The sequence below is a fragment of the Micropterus salmoides genome, unplaced genomic scaffold (assembly GCF_014851395.1).
Source record: "Micropterus salmoides isolate LMB-PRFRI ecotype aquatic unplaced genomic scaffold, ASM1485139v1 Ms_hic_scaffold_12, whole genome shotgun sequence".
Taxonomy (NCBI): Eukaryota; Metazoa; Chordata; class Actinopteri; order Centrarchiformes; family Centrarchidae; genus Micropterus; species Micropterus salmoides.
This window is the reverse complement of record NW_024040263.1, coordinates 35,483,956-35,511,216: the sequence shown is the minus strand read 5'-3', so window position 1 is coordinate 35,511,216 and position 27,261 is coordinate 35,483,956. Positions and strand designations below refer to the sequence as shown.

Below are 27,261 nucleotides of genomic sequence, written 5' to 3'. Positions count from 1 at the left end.
TAAACATGACGTATTTTTCTTGTACATGGCGTGTGGTACAGAAACTCTGTAGGATCAAAGTATAATGTACCGTCTTCAGCAGATCCAAGTGTGTAAGTATAAGCTGGCCTGTTTCTGCAGATGCATTCTCCTCACTTCTCCTAAAGTTCAATGACTTGAATGAATTTATTAATAAAATGATAAATGATGACAGTTGAGCAAAGCTGAACAGAGTAAAATAACCAACACACTTTTCACATGTCAAAACCAAACACAATCAATCAATTAATTGAAAAGACTTTTTGATAATGTGATAATATCATCAAACTTTGTCACACTGGGATCAAACATTAAAACAAGGTTAATCACATCAAACTACTTAAACCAAATAATTATAAACGCCAGTATTACACTTTATAAACTCTGATACTCTTTGTCAGGTAAAGTGAATATTTGTTATAAAAACTGTTGGTAATTTAGCATTTTCTGTCGTTTATTAATTAGATATCATCCTTCACTGGCAAGGACCACAATCAACAGAAGATGTATGAAGCTTGCAGTAGCTGAATAGACATCCTCCGGTTAGGCAGGAAACTTTCTTGTCTCAATTTCCATCTCATCTCCAAGTCACAAACAAAGGTCTTCTATATTTTTGAATGTTCTGTTAACAAATAACAGTACGTAAAGCAAAAATGCTTATAAGTCAGAGTAAAGATTAAGAAAAGAGTAAGATCAAAAGTAAAAATACACTCTCACACAACATGAGTGCACAACATTACTACAATGGTGATTAAACCATGTGTTTAAGCAACAACACAGCAACATAAGTTAGTAATTAACTTTAGCTATGTATTCAGAAATTTTACTTCAAACCAATATTATCGTATGATTCATTAAAGGGTTAAAATAAAGAAATAAAATATAATAATCATAAGATGATTTCTCATTATATTTTCTGTCAAAGTGAATCACATTTAAACACATTTCCCTACCAATTCTATGAAATCCCCCTCTAAATGGTAGCTTTGTGAGACCTTGTTGTAAGGAACACCCTCACTGAAGAAGTCAGAAGACTCTGCAGGAGATCCTCCAACATGACAACCAGGTAGGGTTTAAACATCTGTTGTTTGAAGTGTTTTGTCAAAACTTGATCTGAATGAGCAAACCTTGTGTTTTATGACTTAGTAATTATACTGTGAGGGCTGTCAGAGGCACAAACTAAACATAACAAGGATACATGTGTCTCCTCCCCAGTTCAGGTAGGTGGGCGCTGCACTAAAGTTTCCTGAAGCTGACAAAAGGAGGACATACATTCAGATCAGATGCAGTTTTGATTCATCAACATAGGCGAGGAATTGGGTCTCACGAAGAGGTATGTTTTTTCTTTAGGTTTTGGGGGTGAAAATATTTTATCTACTTTGGGAACAAATGTTAAATCATGTGTCATCAGCATAGAGTCTATGTCTCGTTGGAAATGTGATGTGAAGTTAGTAGTTTGGGCATTTTTATGATGGCTTAATGATTAAAAACATATTTAAAAGAGTTTTTGAAAGGTTCTGTACCAAACACAGATGCACAGCCAGGACATCTCTGCAGCACAATATTTAATTTTAAAATGACATTTTGACACACATTTTCTTTAAATATAGTGCTTTACCAAAATGGTTGAGATGTTGTGTTCTAAAAAAAAATGTACTATTATAATGCTAGTAATATGTTAGAGTACCGGGTTTCAAACCCCGGTTGCCCCGGTCTTTCTGTGTGGAGTTCTCCCCGTGTCTGCGTGGGTTCTCTCCGGGTACTCCGGCTTCCTCCCACCATCACCTTCCTCACCACCAAGACATGCAGTCTAGGTTAATTGGCGACCCTAAATTGTCCTTAGGTGTGAGTGTGAGCGTGATAGGTTGTTCGTCTGTGTGGCAACCTGTCCAGGGTGTACCCCGCCTTGCGCCCGATGTGGATGGATGGATGTTAGAGTACCAATATATTTTGATTTAGTCTAGATATTTACAGTACTTTGAAAAATCTCAGAAATTGTGAAGTTTTGAATCATATCTATATATCTATCTATATATATCTATATAGATAGATATATAGAATAGAATATAGATATATAATATATATGATTTTAACAACAGTGAATGATTGTAAGTTTTAACATTTATTATCTTAGTATCACTATTATTAGTGAATGACAACCGTTTGGTTGTCATATTTTAAACATTCAGAAATCACACTTGGGGAATTATTTCAGCTTATATATAATACAAATAACATGTAATCATGGTAACAACAATTAATGATCATAAGTTTTAAATTTTGTAGCAAATAGTCAATTTCAATTTTCTTTTTAATTTTTATCTACCTTTACCATAAAGTGACAACTCAACCGTTTGGTCTGGCATTTCTTAGAAAATTTGTCTACTCTTATTAGTCTTAGTTTAGTTGTCTCAAGTTATGTAATTCTGTTAAGTAAGACTTCTGAAACTATAATATATAAAACAAATATGCTTTGAATATTCCACCAAACAGAGTCCTCATCTCTGGACTTTGGAGACACAGTGCCATCTGGTGGATTTCTTATACTAACACATTTAACCGAGTAGTAGAGGTGACTTTCAATAAGATATAGTGACTCAAAGGGCAAGCCAATGGTTTCATGTAACTATATAAAGGGCTTCATGTAGTTTTAGTGGCCTCGGTTTACGCTTAATGTGGCAAACACATGACAACAAGGGTCACATATTATACATAGCCAGTTGTATTTTGGTGATGGTGGGTAGGATGGATGGATCGTAAGTTAACCGCTTCACATAGGAGCGTTCAGTTTCCGTGTGAAACAAGATTTATAAAAAGATTTATGAAGTTCCGTACTTGTGAAAATGTAAATGCTCTGTATTTGTATGGCGCCTTTCTAGTGTTTTCTACCCACTCAAAGCTTTTTTACACTACATCTGCATTCACCATTCATACACTGAGCTCTGAGGGATTGACACCGATTAACAGACAACCTCCTGAGCCACAGCTGCCTGTACATACGTACGTATGTACGTACTTATGGTCTACGTATGTGCATACGTACGACCATAAGCACCTATTGAAGACAGAATGGTAAATCTGTTAATCTCACACTGCAACAGTACAGTAATATTTTTTATCAGCTTAATGTTAAACTAATCCATGCTTGTTAGCGTCACGTACCATTGGCTACATTTAGCTGTCATACCGTTTTTTCCATGTTTCTGTAGGCCTATGTTTCCACAGAGGCTCCGCTAGCAGAGCTAAAGTCTACTGGATGATTTAGTGACTAAAAGAGTCAGAGAGTTAGACTGAATATTATAAAAACCTTACTATAACTTACTGACTGGGTCTCACTCTGTGGTGTTCACCGGCAGATCCGTATACTAACTAACTAACTAATACTAACTTGGCTGCGCCTGTTTTGTATGCTCGTATTGCTTTAGTGAAGTAATGTGACGAACCATCTAACTTTCGGATAACGTTAGCTGTTCAGCAGCATGCTAATATTGGTGGTAGCATTTTGTGTTCAACATCAGCAGACTCACAGCTGAAGATGAAGATCTGTTCCTTCTGTATTTAACTGTGAACTTTTAAAGCCTCTAAGTTTTAAGTGGACGTTGAACTTGAACTCTGTTCATATACAACAGATATATTTTGATGAAGTATTTTATGTATTTGTTTTCCTTGCATGGCTAGGCGACTGTTTTTGGAGAATCTGGACGTAACAGGTGTCTTCTCTTGAATAATGTTTGTCTTGATGGACTTTTTTCACTAATATTGTCTTCAGAGGGAGAGCAAAGGACAGTAATGTTAAAAAATACTTTAGTGTAACGTAACTTTTGACAGAAAGTCTGTCTTTGTGCTTGATGAAATGATTTGTCCATCTGTGCATGTATGATTGTAATTATTATTATTATTATTATGAGCACTTTCTGTAAGGCAGCATCTCTGCAGACTACCCCTGAGGGAATTACAGTTCATAGCGTTGGGATGTTAAACACAGGGTCACCAGGGGAAGGTAAACAGAAATGGAAAGAGCAACTAACAAGAACAAGGGGGTTTAACGGGACAGCGCTTTGCAACATATCACGCTACGCTACCTTGACCACGCCAAAACAATTGTGCGTTTTTTATTTGACAGTTTTTACTTTCTTAACAGCCGAGGCACCGAAGGACAGCCTGTCCGATTTGAACATAATCCAGGCTCTAGCTGAGTAAAATCATCCCTTCACAATTACCTGTGGAGAGGAGGTGAACATCGCCTTCCCCTGGTAATACCGTGTTTAACGCTATGAACTGTGGGTAATTCCCTCAGGCAAAGTCTGCAGAGATGCGGACTTAAAGAAAGACTATCAAAAAATTTGTGAATGAGTCCAACACAAATGTTCCAAAACAGTGACGGCCAGAAGACATACTGACAGTTTCTTTAGTAAAGCGTGTGCAGACTTATAAAAGCTCTATGGCCAACTTCAGTGCTGACTTTGGGAACTGGAAAATACAGTAAATTTAATCTTGGGAATGAAGGGTGTAGCCGTACTGACGTAAGGCGTTCGTAACCTGAGAATGGCTTTAAATTAGAGTTTGGCCTCATCAAGAATACCAGCCAACCAGAGCATAAGGGACGGGGAGGAGTGTCAGCATTACTGTCTGTGAGCTCTGAGATGCACTTACATAAACTACACATGATGGAGCATAGACAAAAAAGTGGCTGTAAACAAAGATGCTTTTTGGGCAAGAAGCTGGTTTGGACACAATTTATTTTTTCACAAGCTGCTGAATGTGAAGCATACACTTAATTACTACCAAATAATGGTAGACAGCAACATACTGGATTGTTCTACCATGGTCTGTAACTGCAGCAGCTTTTTAAACTTAGAAGTGGTAAAAATCATTTACACTCAGTGTTCCCTTACTAGAGCGACCAACAGGAGCTGTCCCAATGCAGCTGTATCCCAGGTGAGTCCTCTACCTGCTAGAGAAAGTTACACATTCAACATGACATTAAAATATAGTCTTAAGTAATGTGCTGTTATTTGGTTTGGTTTGACAAATAATATATGATACACTTTATACACGAAATGTATTTTTTATGATATTGCAGATTTCTCTCTGGAACGTTCCTCGTGGAACAAACTTGACCTTGGAATTTCCCAGTGGAACCATTATAATCCAGGTGAGTCCTCTACCTGCTGGTTAAAGTTAAAGTTAGATTTATTAAGAAATGATATTTACTGAATTATTCAGTAAAACTTGGCCACTGACACTGAAAATGTGACCGAAGAGTGTGAAACACTGTCACTGTTTCTGCACCACAGTCCTTTATAAACCACACATTAGATAAAGTTTATACAAACACTGAAAAGGGAAACACGTTCATTCTCTCTGTGATTATGGATCCTCGCCAAAACTGCCCGCCAATAATATGGTAAATATGATACACTTTATATACGAAAAGTGTTTTTTATGATATTGCAGATTTCTCTCTTGAACCTTCCTCATGGAACCAACTTGACCTTGGAATTTCCCAGTGGAACCTCTGCATCCCAGGTGAGTCCTCTACCTGCTAGTTAAAGTTACACATTCAACATGACATTAAAATAAAGTCTTAAGTAATGTAATATATCATTTTAATGTAGCTGTGATTGTGTGTTGTTGCTCTTTGGTCAGGTGGCCCCTGATGGGACGGCATCTGGAGGAGGCCTCTCAGGTAAATCCTGTACTCTTCCTGTCGGGTTCGCTACACTTCGCACATGCAAACATTTTACTTTAAGATGTCTATGAAGATTCTCAGTCATCCAGGTCATAGTTCTCCAACGAAGGTTAAAATCAAGGGCAACTGGACTTGGTTGAAGATACTGGAAGACGTTTCGTCCCTCATCCAAAGGACTTCTTCAGTTCTGACTGACTGGCAGGGAAACTCAGCTATTGACCTCAGTGGGGTCGTTGGCCCGGGTCATCGATACCGCTGGTTCGTTAGTGTTCCTTGTTGCTGTGACGACAGTCGTTACGGTCGTTAAGACTACCTGTGGCCGAGACTGAACGACCATCGTTGGTATCTTCACCTGAGGCCAATAGGTTACGTCTGTTGAGTTTCCTGGGAAGTGATGAAAGGACAGCATTGTAAGTGGGGGATAAGTGGTGGCGTAGACCCCCTCCTCTGTTCAATGACGGCTTCTCAACCCTGGTGTAGATGCTTCCTTGACACCTCTTTCAAACCATCCATCTTCTCTGTCTAAAATGTGCACCTGGTGGTCCTCAAACGAGTGTCCTCTGTCCTTCAGATGTAAGTAGACTGCAGAGTCTCTGCAGTCTACTTACATCCTGGGCCCTCTCTCCCATGGAGACCCGGGAGTCCAAACTGTTAACGAATACTGTTACCTTAATCTGCTTTTTCACAGTGAACATTTGAGTGCATGTTAACAGCCTGATCAGAAACACTGAAGGCCTCAGTGAGTTGGTGCATTACTCAGTGCTAAAGGAAAAGTTTCTGTTTGAATCGAGTACCGTGCGTTTATGAATGACTGACCAAAGGCAGATGTTCTCCCTGCAGGAACGGGGCCTCATCTGACTCCGCCGTCGACGCCTGATGAGGAGGAACCAATGGAGGTGGATTAGCAGGACGACTCTCGTTCAGGTATATTTCAGTTCTCTCTCAGGCTGCTCACTGTGAAGAACTTGTGACATAAAAGACTTGTTGTAAATGTTGGGGAATCCACAGATTCACCTTCTTGCTGAGAGTTAGATGAGAAGCTTGGTGCTTCTCTGTCTGACCGGCCAGCACGGAGCTACAGCCGGAACAACTCAGTGTGGTCATTAGTGAACTTTAAGAGTTACTTCAGACACACCCGGCCTTTATGCTAAGCTAAGCTAGCTGCGTGCTGGCTGCAGCATTATCTTTAACGGACCAACGAGGGACTGAAGCCAGCTTATTTCCTGGGCTGACCCTGAATAGTTGAAGATTCGATGAGCCTGATTGGACGGCTAATCTTGGCAGCAGCGTTATGAAGCCAGGATCAAACTACTTTGACTTTAAGGGGGAGCTTTTATTTATTATATTCATGTTATTCATATTTCATATTTAACGTGTCTGCCTAACCCTTAACGAGGGGGGGCAGTAAGTTAACTCGGGAACAAAGACCACGCCTCGAACACATCCCGTTTCTGCTCAAAGTATTTAAGCACAGTTCACCCGTTCTCTTCCTCTTCCCTCCCACCCAAACCCCGTTCTCCTTTTCTCTTCTCTCACGTTCTGTCTCGTCTGTTTGGATGCAGGCGGCTGGCGGCTCCATCCGAAGAGACGGTTCCCCGTCCTGTCTATCTGGCTGACGACATTCCTGAGCGCTTGAAGAGACGCTGCCCTGCCCTCTGTCACTAAATAGAATATAATAAATCCTGTGATGGCAATTTGAGATTTTAAATAAACAGCTCAGTTAAACACTTATCTTTCTGCGAGTTTTATTCAAGTCTTCTGCAGAAGGACTCACAGCAAAACACATACGCCGTGTACGTGTGCTCCAATGAGTGAGCCTGTTATTTATCCAGCTTTAGGGCCAATCTTATCATCCCACAGAGACATATTGTCCCTGAAGTCTGGATACCACAGAGAACAGAGAGATTTGGACTGTTACGTTTACACAGATTCAGAGCCACAGCACAGATGAGTCTCCCTGAGTCCAGGGTTACATGCAATATGTTTGGAATTACCATTACAATCCAAATCCACATTGGCGTGAATATTCTTTATTAGAGAATAGGGAGATTACATATGCATCTGTCTCTACCAGGTGACTCCTTGTTGAACACGGACTCGTTTACAACAAGCTATGATGTTGTATTTGTCGGCGCCTGTAAGAGGCTGCTGCTGTAGAAACAGGTAAAGAATAAGAACATACAACACAACAAAGGAAGACTTTGAACTGTTGACTAACACAATGTCCTTCTAGCTGCGTACCTCTACATCACAGTGTGTTACAAAGCATTTATTACCTTTCTGTATGAGGCTTATTTAAAAGCTAAATAGGGGCACTCGGGTGTTATTCTGACTTGTTGTTGTTGACGTCAGCTGATCACTGAGGACTGGACCTGTGTAGCTAGATTATGATAAACATTAGGGGCCGAGCCCCTCCAGGAGCGCTCCGCTGATTTAACACATGAGGTTCAGATCCCTCGTGTCCCCCATGGCCAGGGAGTAACGGATTACATGTAACAGCGTTACGTCATCAGGATACAAAAAAGCCTAACTGTATTCTGTTGCAGCACAAAAACTAAAGATGTAATCAGATTACATCTGGGAGTACTCATAGGGATTACTTTAAGCAGAAAGTTTCTGTGCGTCTCTGGTGGAACACTACATGTTTCTGTAGAAACACAAAGCTGGGGAGGGACGTGTCGCAGGTATTGATTGGCGTTTACAGTCTCCAGCAGCGCCCAGTGAGTCTTTACGCCCCCCCACCCCATCATGCAGACTCTGAGCGGACCGGTTCCGGCTCTTAGTGAGCAGCTGGACCAGGACCGAGCGCAGCCTCCGAGACCGACAGAGGCCAGTTTGACCACTGGGGATCCAGTCCTGAGTCAGCTGATAGAACCGCTAGCAGCACGGCTAACTGAACGAGCTAACCAGCCACAGATGCAGGTCCAGAAGGAGGATACTGGTCTGCACGTGTCAGGACTAAAGACTTGTGTTCACCTCAAAGTTGCACAGGAAACATCGCCTGCAGTTTACACCAAAGCATGAAATCAGTTTCCATCAGTACACAAGAGCGCTCTAAAGCAGTTCTTTGTAATATTCAGATAAAAAATGAAATACTATATTTGGTATATTAATTACGGAGGACCAACAGAGGAGAATGACCTTAAATTCTACTCCTGTAATCAATACTTAATCACCAGTAAAGTCAGAGACACTTCCTTTAAAGGGATGACTTGTAGCTTCTGTGCTGACTGTCCAGAAACATCTGTATCACCCTATTGTGGAAAGTTTCAGGCAAAACTGATGTGGCTTTATTCCTGATAATATTGTTGAAAGTTTTGCTTTGGAAGAATGTTTTGGCCAGAAGATAACGTACAGAGAAACACTTCTTCATATTCATCAACAGATAAGAAACGTTGCTGTCTTTGAAAGAGTTCAAACATTACATCATTTTAATTCAGTGGTCTGAAAAGCAAAAGCAAATTCGAACTGCAGCAGCTTGTGTTGTATCTAAAGTTTTCATTTAGTCCCTTACTCAACTCATGCACTTGATTCTTTCTACTGTTACAGTTGTTTTATACTTGTGTCATTCTTGCAAACTCAAATAAAGTTGTTAAAAAAAGTGTGGCGTTGCCAACAGTCCTGTCTCAGGAGGTACAGCTGCCATCTAGTGGCTGAAAATAGTAACTGCACTTAGTTTGAAATCAAAGTGAATGTCGTGAACGTTACAGTGAAAATAAAGATCATTTAATGTTTCAAACGTTTTCTTTCATTTGATGATATGATATCCGGCTCCTCCCAGGCTGCAGGGCTGAAACCTACATGTAAGCTGGTCTGAATCAGGGCTACAGCCAAGCCGTCAGACCACTTCCGACCACTGACTGGCTCAGGCGGGTGGCCTAAAAGCAGACCACACCTGTAGCTACAGACAGACCATGTTAATGACATTTAATTACTTGTAGACATTACTGACACAAAAATAATGTAAGTGGCCAGTGAGAGTTGTGATTGGGCCATCATGGTGTCGGTACAGAAAAAGAACCAACGGGCCGCTAACCAATTTTTTAAACAGTTATAACGTAAATTATGTATTTAAAACCGTGTGGTTTTAGGAGGCATAAACGCCCTTTGTCAGGTCGGAGGACAGGTCGGGTTTGTCACCAACGTTTTTATTCTTAATTTTCACCTTAAATACAAATGAACAGTTTTCTCCCACAACACAGAGCTAAACTTCACACCTGGTCCTGGTTCAGTTTAACATCTACAGACTTTCAGGCTCCTCCAGAACAAACTCATCCTTCAGTTCATCTCTGTCAGCAGGAAAGAACAGGAACCTGGACTGGACCCCAGAGTCCAGGACCCAGTTCTGCGTCCAGAGTCAGATGTTATAAACTGACCTTGGATCCTGCGCAGGTGCAGAGGCCTGAAGGACGGAGGATCTTCTGCATTTAACCCGGGTCGGGTAGAAAAAAAACTGATCACTGAAATACAGACAGGCAAGTCCGAGTCCTGAACTTTGAGTTCGAGTCCTGAACAAGTCACGCTGTGCTCTTCACCAAGTTTAATACCATTTCATATTTTTGACAAGATTCAAATCGAAAGAAACTTTGTTTAATAAAGTTTTAACCTGAACAGGAAACAGGCAGAGACACCCGTCGGGTCATTTCATGAATTAAATCAAGTGTCGATGTTGTGACAGCTTTTATTGAATTCTTTGTCATTTATATTCTGTGAGGGTCCAAGTCAGGTCGAGTCTGAAGGCTCCAGTCCAAGTGAAGTCACGAGTCACTGGTGTTAAAGTCAAAGTCGAGTTGCACGAGTCCACACCTCCGGCAGAAACAGACTGGATCTTCTGGCGCTGATGGCGAGGAGAAAGTCCTTCAGACCTCAGCAGGTGTTTCAGGTCTGAGGACTCGCCGTCAGACCAACCGTGTGGGACGAGAGTCAAAGTCGGATCATGGAAAGTTGCCGTGGGAGCTTGTATTCGGGCGGATGTGGTAACCCCCGGTACCGTCCGACCTCCGGTCCCCCCACACTTTGGTCTGTCAGCTGACCTGAAGCTGGTCTACAAGTTGGGCACAAACTAAGTGATGTCGTTTTCTTCTTCTCTACTTTGGGCGTCACGACTTGGTGAAATCAGCGTCCTGCTGGCGTCATCTGAACTGAGCAGGGGTCACGAGTTCATGGCATCCTCCAGGTCCGCCGAGGTCATCAGAGCCTCTCACATTCAGACTCAAAGCTGGGCTCAGAGGGGCGGGGCATGTCGATGTAGAACACCTCCTTGTTGACGGGTGGCGGCGTGCAGGGCGGGCTTCCCATCCCGGAGTCCGGGCTGGGGACCAGGTTAGGCTGGTTCCCGGGCGAGTACTTCTTTTCTGGCCAGTTCAGAGGAACTTTGAGTCTGGCTCCGCCCCCTGCGGCGGGCCGGGCGTGGGCATCGGCCTTCGGCTTGAAGCGCTTCAGCTTGACGGTGTCTTTGGCATCGCGGGTGCAGGGTAGCAGGACCGCCACGTCTTTGCGGAACTTGGAGCTGAGTCCGAAGTAGATAAGGGGGTTGTAGAAGCTGGCGGACTTGGCGAAGAGGCGGGTGAAGATGCTGGTGAGGTTGGGCACGTGGAAGCCACAGGCCGACCATATGGACACCACGGCGTACGGAGACCACGCCAAGATGAAGGCCGTGCAGATCACTATGGAAACCTGCAGGAGACGATTGATTATTCAACCAATTAGAAACTTTGCATCAAACCTCAAACCTTCTACTGAAACCAGAAAACCAGAGTGAGTCCGGCCGCCATCGCTGAGCTCAGCGTCCTGATTCGGACGCTCTCTGTGCCGCCTACACTCTGATCCGCTGGAGGCACAGGTGGAAGGCAGAGACGGTTTCTAACATCACAACTTCAAACTGCAGACAGAACGCTGATCGATTAGGTGAGGCGACAAATTCAGGGTTAAGAAAACAGTCGAATAATGTCACCGCCAGACGGCGATCTGCAGGACTGGATCTCTGCCCGTCTGGCTCTTCAGCGCTGAATTCATTTCTTATTTCTCCATTGAGCTTTATTCATTATGTCACATCTTCCCGTTAGCGATAATGCTAGCAGCGCTGAGCAGTGGTAAAGACTCACTATGGTGACGTCCCGCTCGATCTTCCTCTGGCGGTCGGTCAGGTCTCCCTCAGCGGACAGGGCGTTGCCTCTCTTCACCGTGTTGATGATGGAGACGTAGCAGAAGAGCATGATGAACACCGGGATGAAGAAGCAGACGGTGAAGACAGAGATGATGTAGGACTTGTAGACGGCTGAGTAGGTCGCTTTGGCCCAGTCGATCTCACAGGTTCCATACCCACGATCTGCAGAGGGGTCAGAGGTCAGAGGTCAGGTAAAGCATTGAAGAGGTTGAAACAGAATCTTGCTTGGATGGTTTCCTGCCTGTGTAGCTCCCCCAGCCGAACAGCGGAGCTCCGGACCAGAACCCAGCTGTGATCCAGATGAAGAGCAGGCAGAAGCACACGCTGGTCCTGCTGATGTGACGGGCTGAAACACAACAAACACCCTCTTACCTCTTTATCCTTTTCAGATTACAGTCAACTTCAATCATAGAGAGACTAATAAAAACCATCTGTCCACCTCTGAACTGTCAGAATGAAAAGACGCCGGAGCTGCTGACGAGGAAACTAAATCTGTTCACGTTCTGAATGTTTCAGTGTTTGAAACTCCAGGTTTCAGGCTGACAGAGAGTCACAGCTTTATTGAGCCAAGTATTCCCATAGCTCTCAGTAGTTACGACTTCATGAGCTTCTTTAATGATAAAATTCTAGCTATTAGAGACAAAATTCACCAAGACCTGCCCTCAACTGGCACCAAATTATCTCTAAACTCAGGAACCTTAGAAACAGCTGTAAAACCAGATATATGTTTAGACTGTTTTGCTTCCCTCAATCTTTACCAACTAACTTCAATAATTTCTTCATCTAAACCATCAACCTGCCTCTTAGACCTCATCCCGACTAGGCTGCTTAAAGATGTTTTACCCTTAGTCAGCACCTCTATACTAGATATGATCAATCTATCTTTATCAACAGGCTATGTACCACAGTACTTTAAAGTAGCTGTAATTAAACCTCTTCTGAAAAAGCCCAAACTTGATCCGGATGTTTTAGCCAACTATAGACCTATATCTAACCTTCCATTTCTCTCTAAGATCCTGGAGAAGGCAGTTGCTAAACAGCTGTGTGACTTTCTACAGAGCAATAGTTTATTTGAGGATTTTCAGTCAGGATTTAGAGCTCATCATAGCACAGAGACAGCACTGGTGAAAATTACTAACGACCTCCTTATTGCATCAGACAAAGGACTTGTCTCTGTACTGGTTTTATTAGATCTTAGTGCTGCATTTGATACCACTGACCATCAGATCCTATTGCAGAGACTGGAACATTTCATTGGCATTAAAGGAACCGCTCTAAGCTGGTTTAAGTCCTATTTATCAAAACTATGAGTCCTTAACAAGGATCTGTCCTCGGACCAATCCTCTTCACTTTATATATGCTTCCTTTAGGCAATATTATCAGGAAATATTCCATAAACTTTCATTGTTATGCAGATGATACTCAGTTATATCTATCGATCAAGCCAGATGAAACTAATCAGTTAGCTAAACTTCAAATGTGCCTTCAGGATGTTAAAACCTGGATGACCTGTAATTTTCTCATGTTAAACTCGAGTCTCCAAAAGTAGACTAGGAGCCAGAGCGTTCAGCTATCAAGCTCCTCTCCTGTGGAACCAGATTCCAGTTTGGGCTCAGGAGGCAGACACCATCTCCACATTTAAGACTTTTCTACCCCCCCCCCCAAATTCCTGCTGCTGCTAGTTAAAGTGTAAATATGAAGGTTTGGACTGGGACCTCTGCTCGGGTGACATCCTTTGATGTAGCGGGTGATGCTGATGACTGTCAGTGTGAGGATGCTGCCCAGACCAAACACCAGTGTGAAGAACCCGTCCACCTGCAGGAGACAAACAGGACAGGTAACAGGTGTGTCCCATTTCGGGTTCAGGGTCCACCAGGGGTGGCCGACCAACAAAGCTCCTTATCTCCATCTAAACATTTCAGGTGGGTTTCAGGTGTTTGGTACCTCGCAGGTCCAGATGGAGGAGATGATGTATTCGCTGTTCTGGAAGACTTTGAAGACCTCCACAATGCCTCTGGAGTAGCCGAACACTGAGATGCTGGCGTCAGAGACGGCCAGGTTAAAGGTCAGGTAGTCTGTGGGCTGCAGGGTGGCTCTCTGTCTGTACAGGACGAAGAGGACGATGCTGTTTCCAAACCAGGACAGCCAACCTGAAAGAACCACAGAGACAACAGGTACTGGATCAGGTCCACGTCTGCAGGACACATACTTGCTTCTAGACCACCTGCATCTGTTCAAAGAACATCTGACGTGTTTGTGCTGAGGCATGTGGGTAGTGTCAGGATGTTGTTGTGTCCTTGTGCACCAGGACACTGAGATCCAGAGACACAACAATCAAACAGGATTTACAGGTGAGAAGGTGCCGGACCAGCCAGGGGCGGCCATCTGGAATTTTGGGAACAATCCTGAGTGGCCCGGTTTTTATTTGTCAGTTTCTTATGTTCATCTTTAAAAGATCTGCGACTGCGCCGGCCGGTCAGCTGCAGTGAACGCTGCCTGCGTCTGCTCTCAATACGTTGTGTCGGGGCTGGACTCAGAGCTGGTAAATGTGGAAAAGAAAGAAAAAGGAAAAAGAAATGTGAGGTGCACAAGAGGCCGCTGAATGAGCCAAATTATCCGCAGAGTCAGGCTCCTGCAGCTGAGGCACACACAGCTCTATTTTATGAGACTGCATCATAGTTTCTGATTACATTTCACTATTTTAGCACTGACTGACTCGGGCTGCCTGACCTGGTCTTCTTCAGCGCAGCGGTGCCTTGCTCATACAAACTGAAGAGACAGGCATAATAAAGTTTCTTGAAGGTCTTAATGAATGAACACTAAATATTAAAATTAAAATGTCTTTCTCTGCACCCCCCACACGGCGCTTCCATAAAAGGCCTCTCCGTCTCAAGGTCCCGGGTTGAATTGAGTCCCGGTACACCCCGAGACCAGAGGAGACTGCACACAGGCCCAGGACACACCTGTAAACAACCAGTCACCTCACATCAGGAGACTGAGTGGCATTATTCACACGTTCATCCATCAAAGGTGTCTGTGATCCGATCAGAGAGAGAAACCTGGACTCACCTTCACCAGCTGACACAAACACGCCATGAAGCAGCGTGTTGCTGCTGTCTGGTCCCAAACTTAAAGGTGTTGATGAGAGTTTCTGCTGGTTAGTGCGGCTTTAATGTTTCTGGAGATACGAGGTTTTCCTCTGACAGAAGTATTTAAAGTAGCAGTTTGAAGACTGAGTACTCAGTACTGTGTAGTACTGCAGTGTGTGTGTGTTGCAGCGTGGACCCACCCAGCAGCAGCAGGTAGACTCCGATGATGGTCTCGCCCTGGTCGGTCAGAGGAGGGTCCCTGCCCCCCCCCAGAATGAAGCTGTGGTTCCTCCAGGGGGGGCCGGCGGCGGCGGCGGCGCTGCGGACAGACATGATGGTGCTGGGAGTGAAGCGTGTGAGGAGCCGCTGCTGAAGCTGCTCTGCAGTTAATCTGAGATAATTATAGACTCCTGATCCTGGTTCAGCTCTGAGCTCCTCAGCAGGAGACCAGACCACAGCTCAGAGGTCACGCGGTGGAAAATCCTGAAGAGCAGTAGCACGTATTGGAACGCACCCCGGGGATCGGATTGGCCGATTGACTGATGATGTCATAAACACTGCTGTCTGTTTTGACCTGATTCAGGACCAGGTGTGTGGACATACGAGGAATCTACAGCACACACACATTTCCATTTTCTGCTACTTCATGCTGTGATTTATTTACTGACTTTAGTCCAGTTTTATTTCTGACAGCAGCTCCCTCAGGATGACTTCATCATTCAAGGACTCCAAAGCTTCTTCTCATTAAGCCACCTGGTGTTGTACCACCTCTGACCGTGCAGTACATGCATCGAGCTCCAGAGAGAGGGGTAAAATATAATAATGATACAAATATCAATAAACAGGATGATGTAATCGCCCTGCGATGGACTGGCGACCTGTCCAGGGTGGACCCTGCCTTTCGCCCGATGGCAGCTGGGATTGTACGCAGGAGAAGCGGCTGACGATGGATGGATGGTGATGCACTGTGCAGTAAAACTAAGCGTATTTACGAAGTATGTTTGGTGTATTTTACTATTTTTAACGGCCCATAAATGTTTACGCTACAGAAAGGATCTGGATCTGGAGTCTGTCATAAAGTTTTGTTTGATTGATTTTATGATTATGAAAAACTCGTGAGGAAGACGGCCTGCTTCAGCCTGACCTTTGACCCCTGAGTGTCGGGGGGGGGGGGTAATAGGTGCATTCAAGATCAGTGACTGACCAGGCGATAGTGAGGTTCCCTGCAGCCGCCTGGCTGCCGCGAGGTTTCAGTGTCATGTGACATGGTGACGTTTTGCAGCGCCGGCGAAAGTAAGACACAATTTCTAACCAGCATGCCTTGTTTCAAGTCCAGCATGCATCACGTTAGGTCAGCGCTGCGCCGCATGAAGTCAAACACTCTTTCCAGAGTCTGGATCAAACCCGCAGGTCTCCCTAATGAATATTAAATAAATGCTCCATGAATCTGTTAGAAAGTCCTGAACGTGGGACTGATATTTTCTGCCAGTCAGAAACTTTTCTGTGGTCTGATATAAAGTTCTGGTTCTTGTCTGTCCCGGGTCTCCTCCAGGCTGCGGGTTCCGGCAGTGAGCAGCAGGGGGCGGCAGCGCACCGCATCGCGCCGCTCCGGTCTCTGCAGCGGCTGAGACACAAACCCCGCCCGTCTATCCGCCTCCCGCTCCTCCGGATCAAACACACCTACAGCTCAGAGACCGGCAGAGGACAGTCCAGGTAAGACCTCTTCACTGTTCACCTCAGATACCTGTACCATGGTCCTGCTGTAGGTCCGTGTGCAGAGGAGGACCAGGGTCTGAGGAGGACTAGAGACAGTCCGCAGATTATTAGACCTGGAACTCCGGAACCAGAATCTGTTTGATCAGATTTAGATTTTAATTTAAACCATTTGTGTTTTGATGAAGCTGCAGACACGTTTAATGACCGCGGGACTTCTCAGGACTTCCTGAACAGACGGTTCAGATTTCAGCCTGTTAACACAGTACTTTACTCAAGTACTGCAAGTACAAATCAGTACTACAGTAGCTACTTTAGTGTTTTCTTTTCATGCAACTTTCTACTTGTACCCACCTCAGAGGGAAGTACTGCACTAAATACTGCAGTACATCTATCTGACAGCTTTACAGAATCAAACACAGGGAGAGTTTATGAAATGTGTTTTGTTATTAATCAAACTTTTCAACAATTTAACACATTTCTAAAGTAAAGAAACCGTCTATTCATTTAATCAACAGAAAATTAATTATTAACTACTTTGATCTGGGAAATCATTTATCAAGTAAAACTTTTCATGGTTTCAGATTAGATAGTACCTTCACTTCAATACTTTAACTACATTCTCCTGATTGTACTTTTACGTTAGTAATGTTCTCACTGGAGCACTTTTACAGTGTGTATTTGTACTTCACTGAAGTTTAGCATCTGAATACTTCTTATAGAAATATGAATAGATCCAGACTTGAATCCTTATCAGTGAAATAGTAAATGTCAGCACAATTTCCCATAATGCAAAGTGAAATCCTCTGAATACTGTGTTCGTGACTCTTTGTTCTCAGTTTGATCTTCAGGATGAAGTCTCTGCAGATTTTTCTCCTGCTGAGTCTCTTCATGCTTTCAGCTCAGCAGCTGGACGAACCCGTCACCTACGCAGTGAGTCCACTGATCAGATAATACACTGATATTTATCAGCGGTACTGGGAAAACTACTCTGCAAAAATACTCAAATTATTTACCAGGTGTGTGTACAAATATGAGGAATTAGACTGTGGACCACACACACACACACGGCTGACCCCCAATAGTAGAAGATTCGATGCCTGATTCAACTATCAATCTCGCAGTGAAACAAGGATCACGCCATTTTGGCGACATGGGGGTTCTCAACGTCTGATTTTACACAGAACTACCAGTTTATTCCCAATAAGTTAATATATAGCCTGTTACAATCTACATTTCAACGTTTAATGCTGTAAATAAACACGTAAAAAGAATAACACTTACAATAAATGTTTTTAAAGTGTGTGAATAAATCCTAGATTGTAACGCTAACCCTGGATGTGTGCGGTGGCAGCAGAGGAACGCTTGCTGAAGAGATGGAGCTCCAGCTTCACTGGTGTTGTGCCGAGTTGTTCGCACCTCGCGGGACTTTCAGATAATTTCTCACAGTTGATGAACCACACAAAGAATATTTTATCATTTTTTAACAGTCGCTACTTGAAAAAGACCCGCGAGGAACCGCGGCGTCTCTCATCTCATTGTTCTGTACAGAACGATCCCTGTCAGAGTGCTGTGTGATTTATTACTGACTGAGTTTTAATGGAGCAGAAGGTCGAATGTCTTTCTACATCATGTTTCAGATGTTTCTTATGTAAAAGCTGAAGCTGTCAGACAGAAGTAGCAGCACATTCAAATACTTAAGTAAAAGTACCTCAAAACTGTAGTAAAGTAAAGTACTGGAGTAAATGTGGATGAATTAAGTAACAGAAAGTTAACAATTGAACAGACTGATGAGCAGCAGCTGAAGGGTTAAACTGATGGTTGTGAAAAAGAGCTGCAGGTCCAGATCCTCAAAACCTGGTCTGCCTGCTCCAAGACTTTGAGGCAGGAACATTCAGTAAATCAGAGAAGACAAAACATAACTCAGTGAAATGACCTGTTCAGTTTGATCATCACATTCACAGTCAAATCCACTGTGCAGCACCCGGGACCAAGTCCAGATCTGAACCAGGACCTGGGTCAGAAGGTCGAGCCACGAGGCAACCGTGCTAACACCGAGACAAACACATAAATAAGTTTGTGTTTAGTTGAACAGTAACCTGTATTTATGCTACAATGAAACATCTTTAAACCAGATGTACAGCCTGCAGGTATTTTCACAGGATTACTGAAACGGTAACAGTCACAGATCTTTAGGATGTGACGTTTGTCAGATGAGTGCAGCTCCAGTTCATTTGATCCATCACTAATCGATAACTAACCTTCTTCTCTGACAGTGTACGGAGGGCTACGAGTTCAACCTGGAGGAGCAGGAATGTAAAGGTGAGTCACACCCTGCTGCAGGTCTCTGACCAATGATTTTAGATCAATGACAAATAATAAAGGGCCACAGAAACCATCTGAGAGACTAAGATCCAACTCTGAGAGTCAGAAGGCTCATTCTAAAGAAAACAACAGTTGGTTTTTCTCTTTTCCAAAAATGAAACAATCTCTTCCACAAGGCCGACCAGTGGGCTGGTGAGGTAATCAGTTATTAAGTATTAGTCATTAATTACCTCAGCTCTGGGAGGAAAAGCCAAGCCTTTGAATAACAGAGCCGTGTGACTGAGTGAAGAGAGAGGAGCAGGGGGTCCAACACAGAACCCTGAGGGGCCCCAGCAGCTACAAGGTTCTGTGCAGGTTACTCTGTAAGTGCCGTCTATCCGACTACGTTTCCCAGACATCAACGAGTGCGAGACGCTGCCAGACGCCTGTAAAGGAGGGATGGGTTGCATCAACCACTACGGTGGATACTTCTGTCTGCCGCTGAACGCCCAGATCATCATCAGCAACAGCGAGGAGGACCCCCCCACCGTGACCCGCCCCCCCCCTCCTCCACACTTCATCCCCATCCCTGCAGTGCCCAGCCACCGTGGCAACTACCAGATCACCAGACTCCAGGCCGGGCAGACCTTCTACACATGTCCAATCGGATTCACCGCAGACGAGTTCAACTTCTGCAGAGGTGAGAGACAAAGAAGAGCACCAATCAGAGAGGTTCGAGTCACTAGGTGAGGGTCAGCAGTCTTCTGATCAACTGTGGTTATTTAAATGAAGGGCTGGGCCACATACAGACCACCTGCAGGCAACTAGAGCAACAACAGGACAAGTAGAGCAGCTAAAGAGTAACTAAAGTGCAAATAGGGCAACAGCAGAACAGCTAGAGCAACTAAAAACCAACTACAGAACAGCTAGAGCGACTAAAGGACAACTAGAGCAACTAAAGAGAAGCTAGAGCAACTAAAGGACAATTAAAGGCCAACAAGAGCAACAACAACAGATTGTTGATCTTTGTTGTTGTATATATTTATGTTGTCAGTTTATATATTTACATGTACACAATATTCTCTTCCGTTGCGTTACTTCTGCACGGCACAGACCCAGAATAATGCTCATGTATATATCTGTAATGTTGTTCTTCCATATTTCTTATATTTCTACATTTATTTATGTCGACTGTATGTTTGTCTACGTGTACCACCTTATCACCATAGCAAATTACTTGGCAATAAAGCTCCTTCTGATTCTGAGCAGAACAGCTAGAGCAACTAAAGGACAACTAAAGAGCAACAACAGAACAGCTAGAGCAACTAGAACAGCAGAACAGCTAGAGCAACTAAAGGACAACTAAAGCGCAACTAGAACAGCAGAACAGCTAGAGCAACAACAGAACAGCTAGAGCAACAACAGGACAACTAGAGCTACAACAGAACAGCTAGAGCGACTAAAGGACAACTAAAGAGCTACAACAGAACAGCTAGAGCAACTAAAGGACAACTAAAGAGCAACAACAGAACAGCTAAAGCAACTAAAGGACAACTAAAGAGCAACTAGAACAGCAGAACAGCTAGAGCAACTAAAGGACAACTAAAGAGCAACAACAGAACAGCTAGAGCAACTAGAACAGCAGAACAGCTAGAGCAACTAAAGGACAACTAAAGCACAACTAGAACAGCAGAACAGCTAGAGCAACAACAGGACAACTAGAGCAACAACAGAACAGCTAGAGCAACTAAAGAGCTACAACAGAACAGCTAGAGCAACTAAGGGACAACTAAAGAGCAACAACAGAACAGCTAGAGCAACTAAAGGACAACCAGAGCAACAACAGAACAGCTAGAGCAACTAAAGCAACAACAGAACAGCTAGAGCGACTAAAGAACAACTAAAGAGCTACAACAGAACAGCTAGAGCAACTAAAGGACAACTAAAGAGCTACAACAGAACAGCTAGAGCAACTAAAGAGCAACAACAGAACAGCTAGAGCAACTAAAGCAACAACAGAACAGCTAGAGCAACTAAAGGACAACTAAAGCGCAGCTAGAGCAACAGCCGAGCAACAGAGTGAGTAAAGTTTTTACGACATGAAACCTTCAGTTTAACACACAGTCTGCTGTTTGATGGTTTGTTGTCATCTGTTGCTGTCCGCTGTTTCTCAGACCTGGACGAATGCCTGCAGTCGTCCTATATCTGTCAGTGGAGGTGTGTGAACCAGCCCGGCTCCTACAGTTGTGTCTGTCCTGAAGGATACCAGGTGCAGGGAACACACATGTGTCAAGGTACACGCCAACACGCCTGCAGCCAACATGCCTGCAACCAACACACCTACACACCTGCAGCCAACGCGCCTGCAGCTAACACGTCCGGTATTTTAGAGCACTTATATATCCAATATATCCAACAAAATATCCAATATTTTTACCTTGTTTTAAGTTTGATATTAACGGTTTGTGATTTTTAAACATGTAAGTGAAAACTGTGTGACTGAACATCACTGAGTAACTTCTGAGCTTGTAGTGCTACTGTTACAGTAGCTTAGCATTTAGCATGATGGCATTATTACTACTTGCAGCCACAAACTGACATCATTTCAGTGGTTAACATCTGGCCAACAACAGTTTATATATTTTTGGCTAATGTGGAAATATTTACAGCGATGTTGATAAATGTGCATTTTCCCTCAAAAAATAAATAACACATTTGGTAAAACCATCCATCGTCAACTGCTTATCCTGTGTACATGGTCGCTGGGGGCTGGAGCCCATTTGGTAAAACCAAGTCAAGTTACAGAGGCAGGCAAAGGTCATAACAAGGTCAGAGATCCAACACCAGCAAACAAATCCAAAATCCAATGTCCAAAAAACAGGCAACGTTCAAGGGGAAAGAGATGATCTAGAAAATCCAGGCTGGAAACTGGGTCAGAGGGGCGGGACCAGACCCACTAAGTAAGAACTTTATCACACCATCACGGAGCACACAGTCAGAAAGCAAAGTTAGAAAAAACACTTTATTAACACAATATTATATGACAAACACAACAACAGTACAGGGAGCATGTATACCAACAGAGAAATGAGAAAACAAACAACACCAACAAATAAATAAACACATACATAAATGAAAAGATTTAACAGCAGTTAAAGTCTGTCTATTCAAAAATGAATGCTTTCTTATTTTTATTATCACAACTTCACCAAATCAACAGTTTTACAGATGTTGGAGTCCACATTCAAAAATTATACCAGGAAGCAAGTTTAGACACAAGAGGAGGGTTTACCAAAATAAAAGAGGTGAACTCTTCCTCCTAAGTGTTAATGCATTAGTTAACATCTATCATTCATGTGTTCTCCTGCAGGCGAACTGACCTGTTTAGAACCTGCTTCTCTAAAATGTGTTATGGTTCTGATGTCGACTTTCTGGTTCTGTCCACAGACATTAACGAGTGTGAAACAGGACCAAACTGCCACGAGGACCAGGTGTGCTGGAACTATTTCGGAGGTTACCGCTGCTATCCCAGAAACCCCTGCCAGGAGCCCTACGTCCAGAACGGGGAGGGGTGAGACTGGGACACTGTGGGGGGTTTGACGGTTCCAGGAGGGGTGTGACTGGGACTCTGGGGGCTTTGATGGGTCCAGGAGGGGTGTGACTGGGACACTGCAGAGGGTTTGATGGGTCCAGGAGGGGTGTGACTGGGACACTGCGGAGGGTTTGATGGGTCCAGGAGGGGTGAGACTGGGACACTGTGGGGGGTTTGACGGGTCCAGGAGGGGTGTGACTGGGACACTGCGGAGGGTTTGACGGGTCCAGGAGGGGTGAGACTGGGACACTGCGGAGGGTTTGACGGGTCCAGGAGGGGTGAGACTGGGACACTGCAGAGGGTTTGATGGGTCCAGGAGGGGTGTGACTGGGACACTGCGGAGGGTTTGATGGGTCCAGGAGGGGTGTGACTGGGACACTGCGGAGGGTTTGATGGGTCCAGGAGGGGTGTGACTGGGACACTGCAGAGGGTTTGATGGGTCCAGGAGGGGTGTGACTGGGACACTGCAGAGGGTTTGATGGGTCCAGGAGGGGTGAGACTGGGACACTGCAGAGGGTTTGATGGGTCCAGGAGGGGTGAGACTGGGACACTGCGGAGGGTTTGATGGGTCCAGGAGGGGTGAGACTGGGACTCTGGGGGCTTTGATGGGTCCAGGAGAGGTGTGACTGGGACACTGCGGGGGGTTTGACGGGTCCAGGAGGGGTGTGACAGGGACACTTCGGGGGGTTTGACGGGTCCAGGAGGGGTGTGACTGGGACACTGCGGGGGGTTTGACGGGTCCAGGAGGGGTGTGACTGGGACACTGCGGAGGGTTTGATGGGTCCAGGAGGGGTGAGACAGGGACACTGCGGGGGGTTTGACGGGTCCAGGAGGGGTGTGACTGGGACACTGCGGAGGGTTTGACGGGTCCAGGAGGGGTGTGACTGGGACACTGCGGAGGGTTTGATGGGTCCAGGAGGGGTGTGACTGGGACACTGCGGGGGGTTTGACCCACAGAGTCTCCTGATCACTGAACCATACATCCAACGAAGGTTAAAATCAAGGGCAACCTTCGTTGGATAACTATGACCTGGATGACTGAGAATCTTCATAGACATCTTGCTAACCATACATCAGACCTGCGACATCAGAGCTGTATGACACGAAACTCTCCTGTTGGATCGTAACTGTGTTGATGTGTTGTCTGTAGTCGCTGCAGCTGTCAGTCTCTGAGCGCGTGCAGAGGACTTCCTCCCACCATCGTCTACAAGTACATGAGCATCACGTCGGAGCGTTCTGTGCCGGCGGACATCTTCCAGATCCAGGCCACCAGCGTCTTCCCCAACATGCACAACACCTTCCGGATCAAAGCCGGCAATGAGGAGGGACAGTTCTTCCTCAGGGTGAGACGCCAAACATACTTACATAACTTACATTTCTAGAACACCAAAAAACTCCCGTCTCCGCTAACCTGACCAGCTTCAGGAGGATCATCTTAACTTCACTTTGTTCTGACTCTTAATTCTTTAACAAGACGTTAACTGTGATCTTCAGTCTGATTTGTAATCTGGAATAGTAACCCGTTCTCAGACAGTTGTCTCTGATGATGGTTGTCGTTGCAGCGATCCAGTAACGTGAGCGCCATGCTGGTGATGATGCGCCCTCTGATTGGTCCCAGAGAGCACGTCCTGGACCTGGAGATGGTGACGCAGAACTCCGGCCTCAGCTATCGATCCAGCTCTCTGCTCCGCCTCACCATCATCGTTGGTCCGTACGCCTTTTAGAATCTTCCACAGTTTCACAGGAATCTGTTTCCAGGACACTTTCCAGGCCTTGAACATGTTTCTTCCAGTGGCTCCGTTAGTTTGAGTTCGTCTTTGCTGTGAAACCTGGACTCTTCCAGGAAAGTGCTTCAAGATTTAAACATCTGCAGTGAACCATTTTAACATTTAGTCCTTCAACCCTTCTACTCACTAATTAGAAGCTACTATTGTGTATGTTTATTGTGGCAGCGCCCTCTAGTGTCCATACAGCACAACACATGACTAAGACGTCACGTATTATAAGTAACCAGAAGGTTGTACTCCGGTGGCGGTGGGATAGCAAGTCAGCCGTGTTTCTCCTGAGACCGGCGTTCAGTTCCCGTCTTCAACAGGTTAAGTAGCATTAGCTACTTTAGCTAGCTAGCTATATTAGCGTAAAGGCGTTGACCTTCACAGGTAGGGGCGCTTTCAGGAAACGCTAATATGAGTCGTATTTGGAGGTTCGTTAAAACGACTTAAGTTGTCGTTTAGGTTGGAGGACTTCGTCCATTAGTTACTAGTAGCTATTCCTGTTTTACTAGAAACAACTGATTAGATACTAGTACTCAATTTTCCCGTTCCAAAAGACAGTAGTAACATTTTCATTGTTTTGGGTTACTAATCATTCATTAATGACAGTCTGTTGATGAACATTTTAACTCTTACTAGTAACTAATGGAATCGTTACCAGTAAGAGTTAAATAGGTGACATCTAAACTGCAGAGCCTGAAAGATTTCAATAGGAAACATGTGCACTTAGTTACTAATAAAATGGGAATAGAAATAAGTTCTAGTAGCTTTTAAATAGCGAGATTTAAAGAATAAATGTTAAACAGTTTGCCGTAAACATCTGACTTCAAACATTTAGGCCACGTTTCCACGTCCTCATCACAGGGCGTCCAATACCAGCGCTTTCAGAAAAAGTGACAAAACGTAGTTATTTGACGCTCATTGTCAAGTTCTGTGTGTTTTTAATTGATTACAGCTCAGCCCAAACTTGAAAACTGCTTTTCTCTCTGAAGAACGCAAAGGACAACTCAATCTTTTCACTTCTTGATTCTTTATTTTCTTTGAGATGGTTTGATAGACCAGTGATGGAATAATATGGTATAGTTTCTTGAATGTGACTTGATAGATCAGTGTGGGACAGTAGGTATAGGTTGATAACCTTTCAAATGCACAAACCAAAACATGAATTAGTTACAGATAAGTCATGAATCAGTCACACATAAATCACAATACCACTTTCTCACAGAAGTAATAAATAAATGCTATTGAACCTTCAAACCAAACTAAACACGATCCTTCAGTCTAACCTAGGATTTTAACAAGAAAATACCAATCCCATAATTAAACTCATGCACATGTTACTTCTATCAAGTTCAACATTCACATAACAAATCCCTATTACTTATTTTAAATTGCAAATTACAATCCAAGCAGAACCTGAACATTTAAAACTCAATATATTCAAACACAGTCAATCATAAATTGTCCTACCAGTTGCGTCTTTGAGTGATCAGGAGCTGTAATCATAGTGTCCTTTTCCAGGAATAAATGAGAGAACCAACCGAACTCTCTACAAACATTTCAATGCCATGCTCTCTCTGTGGGTGCGCAGGCAAATATAGTCCCAAAAGCTACTTCCCCAAAAGTTGGTTCCACCAACTTTTGTTGCATGATTGCCCCCTGCAGTTTGGGAGTGCCCTGAGAGCCCTGGGTGAATCTAGGCTTGGATTGCTCAGTACAACTAAAGCAAAGTAACCATAAATTGACACAACATCTCCCACTTGACCTCCTGGTTCTTCAACCCAAGGAGGTCACACCAGAACTGTGACGTGTCGGATTTAGTTACTCCATTTTTGGTCCTGTTGCTACTGCTGCTCTTCAACTGGAAGTAGGACAACTATCCGTCTGACATCCCTGTGAAGAACTGTTGCAGGTATCTTGGTTGAGTGTTTTTTCATCTTTTTAGTCGGTTTCACAGTTGCGACTGGGTAGCTGGGGAAGGATCGGAGATATACATCCCTCACAATTCCCTTCCTGTCAGTGTTGACGTCAATGACCCTGGCAAGCCTGAACTGACCTCTCAAGGCATTCTGGTCAGCCAACCAGACGACATCTCCAACTGCCACATTCCTGTGAACGGTGTGCCACTTGGTCCGGACAAACAGATTTGGTCCGGCTAACTGGCTCCATTTCCTCCAGAATCGGTCAACTTCTGTTTGGATGATTCTCAATCTTCTGTAAGGATAGCCTTTAAAATCAAAGGTCTCTGGATCTCCCCTGTGTCCAGTTCTTCCGAGCAGAAGCGAATTTGGGCTGATGTATTCCACACAGTCCTCCCGGCTCTGAGTCCTGGCATCAATAGGTCGTTCATTTGCAAGGTTGGAAGCCATATAAAGGAAAGTTTGAAACTCACCCCATGTGAAGACTCCATCACCCCCCAGATTGTGCAAAGCTCGCTTTATCATCCGGACAGCAGCCTCAACAGCTCCGTTTCTGTGAGGTGAGTCTGCTGGATGGATCTTCCAGCTCCATTCTGTGCCATGCTTGGAGACTTCATCTTCAAGCTTTGATTTCTCCAGTCGGTCCAGAAACATGTAGAGCTCTTTGAGGGCAGGTCTGGCTCCGACGAAGTTCTTCCCAGGATCCGACCACAATTTCCTCGGATGTCCTCTCAGTGCCGTAAATCTTTGGTAGGCTAGAAGAAAGCCTTCAGCTGACTGGTCACTGACAAGGTCTGTATGCATGGCTCTGGACGCCATACAACAGAAGACGATTCCCCACACTTTGAGTCTCACTTTCTTTCTCACCTCATCCTTCACTTCATAAGGTCCAAATAGGTCCACTGTCGTGTACTCAAATGGATTGGCTGGAGTTATTCGCTCCGATGGAAGGTCACTCATGATCTGTTGGCATCTTCGGGCCTTAAGTCTCCTGCA

At 44.3% G+C, this 27,261-nt stretch overlaps 2 protein-coding genes across 2 annotated transcripts; one reads left to right on the top strand and one right to left on the bottom strand.

Annotated features, from left to right (window-relative positions):
* Positions 1-8,967: 8,967 nt before the first annotated feature.
* On the bottom strand, positions 8,968-16,023 carry LOC119899899 (opsin-5-like). The gene is made up of 6 exons (XM_038714737.1): positions 15,166-16,023; positions 13,821-14,026; positions 13,592-13,691; positions 12,118-12,222; positions 11,815-12,038; positions 8,968-11,386 (listed from the first exon to the last, which is right to left on the bottom strand). The coding sequence occupies exons 1-6, from the start codon at positions 15,296-15,298 to the stop codon at positions 10,901-10,903; spliced, it is 1,254 nt and encodes a 417-aa protein (XP_038570665.1). The 5' UTR covers positions 15,299-16,023; the 3' UTR covers positions 8,968-10,900.
* Positions 16,024-17,520: 1,497 nt separating this feature from the next.
* Positions 17,521-26,992, top strand: LOC119899893 (EGF-containing fibulin-like extracellular matrix protein 1). The gene is made up of 7 exons (XM_038714724.1): positions 17,521-17,611; positions 18,955-19,000; positions 19,398-19,682; positions 21,157-21,276; positions 22,430-22,553; positions 23,725-23,917; positions 24,137-26,992. Exons 1-7 carry the CDS (start codon positions 17,531-17,533, stop codon positions 24,296-24,298), a joined length of 1,011 nt encoding a protein of 336 aa, XP_038570652.1. The 5' UTR covers positions 17,521-17,530; the 3' UTR covers positions 24,299-26,992.
* Positions 26,993-27,261: the final 269 nt, after the last annotated feature.